This window comes from Macrobrachium nipponense, chromosome 2 (genome assembly GCF_015104395.2).
Source record: "Macrobrachium nipponense isolate FS-2020 chromosome 2, ASM1510439v2, whole genome shotgun sequence".
In the NCBI taxonomy this organism is placed as follows: Eukaryota; Metazoa; Arthropoda; class Malacostraca; order Decapoda; family Palaemonidae; genus Macrobrachium; species Macrobrachium nipponense.
The window spans coordinates 133,519,898-133,525,897 of record NC_087201.1 but is presented as its reverse complement, the minus strand read 5'-3'; the positions used below and the strand labels follow the sequence as shown (position 1 = coordinate 133,525,897).

The following is a 6,000-nucleotide window of genomic DNA, read 5'->3' as shown; positions in this document are numbered from 1 at the left end:
AATTTTGATATCTTTATTATTAGCAGACATAATAACAAAAGTTACAATACTGTACAGAATAAAGCTGAAACGTACAAATACAATTTTATATAAAACAATAGTATCTGGAGAACACGAACCTCTGCCAAGACTAGTAATCTACTGTGAGGACTAGACAGAGAGGCAGGTATCTGGGTACTGATGATTTATTACAGATGAGCGGGGTTGACACAGACAGGTGCAGACGGATATGTAGTACCTGATTTGGGTCTACAGAGATCCGACCGCGCAGATAGAGAATTTGTGTTTCTTTACCAACACTTATACATAAATAACTACAGACCTAGTCTGCATACATTCGGAAAATTCTCTACAGACTGACATAAATTGGAAATTGGCAGAGTGACATGCTGGGAGCTTCTTTAGCAGCTTTGTGTGCCATGGCTCCATGGGGCGGGCCGAGCAGGCACACAGGTGCGGCAGTGGCATGTGGCAGGCCAAGCAGGCCCAAAGGCAATGGCGTCGGGTGGGCCAAGCAGGCCTACAGGTGCAGCAGCGACGTCAGGTGGGCCGAGAAGGCCTACAGGTGCTACAGCAACGTTGGGCGGGCCAAGGAGGCCTACAGGTGCAGCAGCGATGTCGGGCAGGCCGAGGAGGCTTACAGGTGCAGCAGTGACCTTGGGCAGGCCGAGGAGGCCTACAGGTGCGGCAGCACCGTTGGGTGGGGTGAGTAGGCTTACTGGTGTGGTAGCGACGTCGGTCAGGCCGAGGAGGCCTACAGGTGCGGCAGTATTGTCAGGCTGGCCAAGCAGGGCTACAGGTGCAGCAGCACTGTTGGGTGGGCCGAGCAGGTCTACAGGTGCAGCAGCAATGTCGGGCAAGCCGAGGAGGCTACAGGTGCGGCAGTGGCGTTGGAAGGGCCGAGCAGGCCCAAAGCAGGCTCCCAGGAGTAGCAGTGGCGTTGGGGGGAGCCGAGGAGGCCTGCAGATGCGGCAACAGCGTTGGGTGGGGCGAGGATGAATCTAGCATCCCCCGATTGCTGCAAAGGGGCCCATGACGTCGATGTAGACGTATCCAAACTGCTGCCTGGTTCCATGTGTTTGCTGATCAGCACCCAGCTACCTGTCCTCTTGACTTGTCTCACACACCAAAACATGAAATGAGTGCCGTTTTTAGTCTGTTAATGGTGTTGGGGTCATCTGAGTCAAGACTAGTCACCATGTATTTCTGTTAATGACTCTGTTAATGGTGCTGGGGTCATCAGAGTCAAGACTAGTCGCTGTGTGGTTCCATTAATGACTCTAAGTGCGACTGATGTGTGTCGTTAATGGTGGAGCCAAACCATTCGAACGATGCCAGAACACATCTGGGGAAGGTGTACTGTAGTTAGTCCGTTAGTGGCGCTGGTGTCAACCGTGGAAAGAAGCTTTCAGAGACCTAGACTGTAACCCCATGTGGTTCCATTAAAGGTTCTCTGAAAGCGATCAGCCATAGTGAGTCTGTTAATGGCAGGAGCCAAAACCGCTGAGTCACCATCCAATCCAGGAGGTCACCAGTTGTGAGGACTAGACAGAGGCAGGTATCTGGGTACTGATGATTTATTACAGATGAGTGCGTTTGACATAGACAGGTGCGAATGGATATGTAGTGCTGAGTTTGGGCCTACATACATAGTCTGCTTACATACATAATTAATATATTGGTGGACAGGCTGACATAAATTGGAAATTGGCAAGTCATTGTAGTGAAATAAAAATAGTGAAGGATGTCTTACACTACTACCAAAATATCTTTTCCCCAAGGTACATTTTAAATCTTATTATTTGTTGCCAACCTTATGATTTAGCTTTGGTAAAGTTGTATTAAACACAAAACAACTCTGATGACACAGTCTCCACCAATGCAAAATGAATATGAGTAGTACATAGTTTCACATAAGTGACTTACCAAACAATTACATAGATCTAAGCTTTCTTACCTGGCAGTAGAAAATTCAAATTAATTGGCTGACGGGCTGCCATCACTAGTGCAGGTGACAAAGAGACCCACCCACTTTTGGGAACACCTGGTACTGCTGAGCTAACTGTCGTCAATACGTTTTCTGTCTGCCATGTAGTAACATCTTTGGTTCTTGCATTTCTTGCATGCGATTTTTCATCGCCTTTGCAGTTTTTTCATCATATTTGGTGAAGTACAATTTGGTGGTTGTTTTTTATTAGTTAACTGCTTTTTAGTTTTCAGTTAGCAAAACAGAATCTAGCTTCAGCATGTCGAACCTTAGTTCATCATCAGTTAGATTTTGCAGCGAATGCTGCAAAACTAGAATGGCTAAGCTTTGTTATGATCTGCACTCCGAGTGTGTGAAGCAAAGGAATGTAACAAAGATTTAACTTGTATTGAGTGTCAGGACTTAGATGAGCAAGGTTGGAAGAACTTTGCATATCATTTAAGGAAGATGAAAAAAGATAGGGATAGGAAGACAGCCCTTTGGGCCAAGAGTAAGACTAGTATTGAAGCAACTCCTTTGCCTTTAGAGGTGAAGAAGTCTACTTTTTCTTTCCCTCTGTTATCTAACATCTATCCTATCGACAGTCTTCCTGCTTCATTGCCACTAACTTCAGTGCAGATAGCAAATGCTTCCAATTCTAACACCATTGCTAGCTTAGAGTCCAAAATGGACAAGAACTTTGAGATTTTGGCCAAATCTGTTATTGATTTGGGTTTGTCTTTTTGTGCCCTGAAAAATCAAATGCTAGTGAAAAGATTAGTGATGTTCCAAGTGCGAGTGTTGTGTCTGAGGAGGTGGTTGTCTGTCCCCCCAGTTTTCCTATACAAAGGTCCCTGTCCCAGTCCCCAACACCTGGTAGAAGATACCAAACCATGAGTACTCTGAAGTAGTAGGGTACACTGAAGCTAACAAATACCCAAAAGCAATGGAATACATAATACCCATTACCCATTACTATAAACTTTGGAGGAGATTGGCATAGGAGAGTAGTTGAGCATATGGGTGCACTAGAGTGTATTTACTTGAGACTTTAGAGGAACCATTGGTCCTCAGTCTCTCCCTTGCACACATACTAGACAAGTCTGCTGAGGGTAGCATTGTTGGCTCTTACATGAAGGCACTGTGAATGCTGATCTATGTCTAAGGATGACATAATGAATAACAAAACTTCACTCTTGCCCACCCAGTACACTGAGGTAAATTGCAACTAAAAAAAACTTATCTTGAAACTTAACAGTTTAAAATATACATTAATGAACAGTTGAAACAGAAACAGAAAACCATGATATTTGCTGAGTACAAAAGCAGATCCTGACAAAGGGTAAGCAAAGTGCAAAACTTACTTGACAAAGTTCCCTTGTTAACAGAGGCAAAAATTGAGGAAACTAAGTAAAGATTACATAATACGAAGAAGTAATATGGACTGGGAAATTACTGGAAAGTGACTATACTACTTAAAGTAGCAGCAGCAACAAGGATGCCACTGATTTGGTATACGTAGTGATAAATTCGCTTAGCTCAGTACATCAAAGTACATACAATGAATGGATACGGTTGTTAAAAAGATGAATAGCACCTTACAATAACTGGAAATGTAGTATAAATCCTAGGAAGCACAGCAGCACAACCAACTTAAAAAGAAACTACAGTAGTACATGGCAGTGGAAGTGTGAGCTGGGCATGCTCAGTGGGACATTTCTTTTTTAAAGACCTTTCAGTTTGGCGTGAATGGGAATCGGTTGCACAGAATAGGGCTGTTTTATGATAAATGTGGTGGGTTTATATGAGCAAATAGTTTTTTCAATAGTAAAATGAATTTACATACAAGTCCATTACCCACATGTAATTACCTTAATTATGTAGTCAAGAAAATTCCTGCCATTCCTTGTTGAAGGAAAATTACGGGGTTGCCTGTTACCCTGCACATAAGCAAACAAATCCCTTGGTCTCCAGAAGATAGCTATTTTATTCTCTGTGGTGTTAAGAGGTGGGGACTGTATTATATTTAACAGGTTTGTACGAAAAACATTGGGCCCAACAATATGGTAACTTTGACACCATTCATGGCAGCAGGAATATGTGTGGTTGCTATTAGCCACTCTTCCTAAGCAGTACATATACTGTAATTGTAACCCAAACCATTGCCACTTCTTTTGGCAAAACAGTAGCCATCCACAGCAAATAGGCTGATCTGACCTACGATACATCCTGTGGAGAATGCAAGAAGGCCAGTTAAGAGGTTGAAAAATAGAAAGACATCAGGAATTGATGGGTGTGGAAGTAGGTCGCTTTGGTACAGTAATGAAAGTGCAGTTATTGACCAGGATGTGTAAGATAGTCTTGATTACGAAAAGAGTTTGAATGAATTGGTGAGAAGAGTAATTGTCATGCGCATGAAGCTCTTGACGATGGAGGAGACTAAGAATTAGTGTCATAACTTTATTTTTCATAACAGGAAGTCATGAAGGATTTTGATGAAATTAAGATACTAGAATGCTAGATGGGGTAAACACTACAATTTTTATGAAAATCATCTTCAGGGAACTAAACTGTTTTAAGGATATGAACACAGCACAATAAGAAATACAAATGAAAAGTAAAATGAATTAAGGTACTATACAAAAAAGAGCTTTTGCAATAGTGAAAACTATTGCAGATGCATGAAGCAGGAGAACCAGCTGACACTTGGGATCTCCCCATGCATGCCGTACCTCTGGCTGAATGCCATTTGTTTAAAGAGGGATTGTAATAGCTGGGTTAATTTTGTGTGCATAACTGTAAGTAACTGCTTTGTGATGAAATAAATTATGGTGAATTTCTAAAGATTTTTAATTTACGAAAAATTGAATATAGGTATGTATTCAGTAAGAACAAACCTTTTTAAGCAAGTCTTTTGAGAGCTGAGAATATTACCTCTTTCTGTATCATGATGTTATGTGACAAATCTGACCTCTATTAGTTTTGTTTTGGGCTTATTGATGGTTTGGAGTCTGATAATGGTTTTACTTTTTTCACAGGTATGAAGAATGCATTGTCCAGAAAGATGCTGCCAAGCAAACTGCACAGAAACTAAGTGACAAGGTCAGTAGACAGTACTCAAGTAATGTTTAGGTGATATTGAAGATTTGGTTGCATTTATAATTTAAAAGTTATATTTAGAAAGTTAGTTAAAAAAGGAAATTAAGAGATTTTTGAATCCTAAAGATGATAGTTTGGTGTATTTATTTTTTTCTACTTCATTTTGCCATTTGCTTTTATTCCCCCCAACTCCTAGCTCCTTGCCATATGTGGGGGATAACAATGAGCTACTTTATGCATCTGATTCACATTAGTAGTACATACCTGCTTTTATGATGTCATGATGTCACTGTAGCTAAATTATTTAAGTCTTTCCAACTACTGTAATTTTCCCCTCACATGCCCATGCCATTTGCTAGATTTCCAGCTCTTCTATCATTTGATAAATGAACCTAGCATGACATTCAGAACATGAGAAAGTGTGAAGTTACCTTGGACAACTTAATTCAGCTAGCTACCTTGAGCCCTGTATGAAGAACTAAGGTTTTTGTTGATTTTTCTTACATCTTGGCACCACTCACCAGGATTTGGTAGTAGATTTTATGTGATTGGTTGACACAAGCGTAGTCCAGACTAAGAAGTAAAATAAGGCTAAAGTAATGAAAGTAAGTAACAGTGGAAATATCAGATAGTTCTTCAGGTATGTTGCACCTTGTTGGTAACTCCGAGGGTGATTTAAGAATGGTGATGGGCATCCCTTCTGAGATGTTTTACAGCTTGGAGTGCTCTTATTCAAGCTATGAACAACAGTTAAGAAACTTGACCCGATTTTCAATGAAAGTCATAAATTCACAGTGAACTGAAACCATGAATGTCCTATCACTGTTTTGATGGGAATTTGGGTAAGCTCTTCCCTACCCAAGGGTTCCATGGCAATCAAGCTCATCGTTAGACACATTGGTTGGATCTATAAACTGACAGTAATATCCCTTGAT

At 41.2% G+C, this 6,000-nt stretch overlaps 2 protein-coding genes across 2 annotated transcripts in view; one reads left to right on the top strand and one right to left on the bottom strand.

The window, feature by feature from the left end:
- LOC135221001 (glutamate dehydrogenase, mitochondrial-like) overlaps positions 1-6,000 on the bottom strand; it is a 452,434-nt gene that overhangs the window by 208,359 nt on the left and 238,075 nt on the right. The window lies entirely within an intron of this gene.
- The window catches only part of LOC135221000 (RUN and FYVE domain-containing protein 2-like), a 115,362-nt gene that overhangs the window by 96,872 nt on the left and 12,490 nt on the right, over positions 1-6,000 (top strand). The window contains exon 9 of the mRNA XM_064258711.1: positions 5,005-5,068. Coding sequence (XP_064114781.1) covers positions 5,005-5,068 — 64 coding nt within the window. The remainder of the gene's footprint in view (positions 1-5,004; positions 5,069-6,000) is intronic.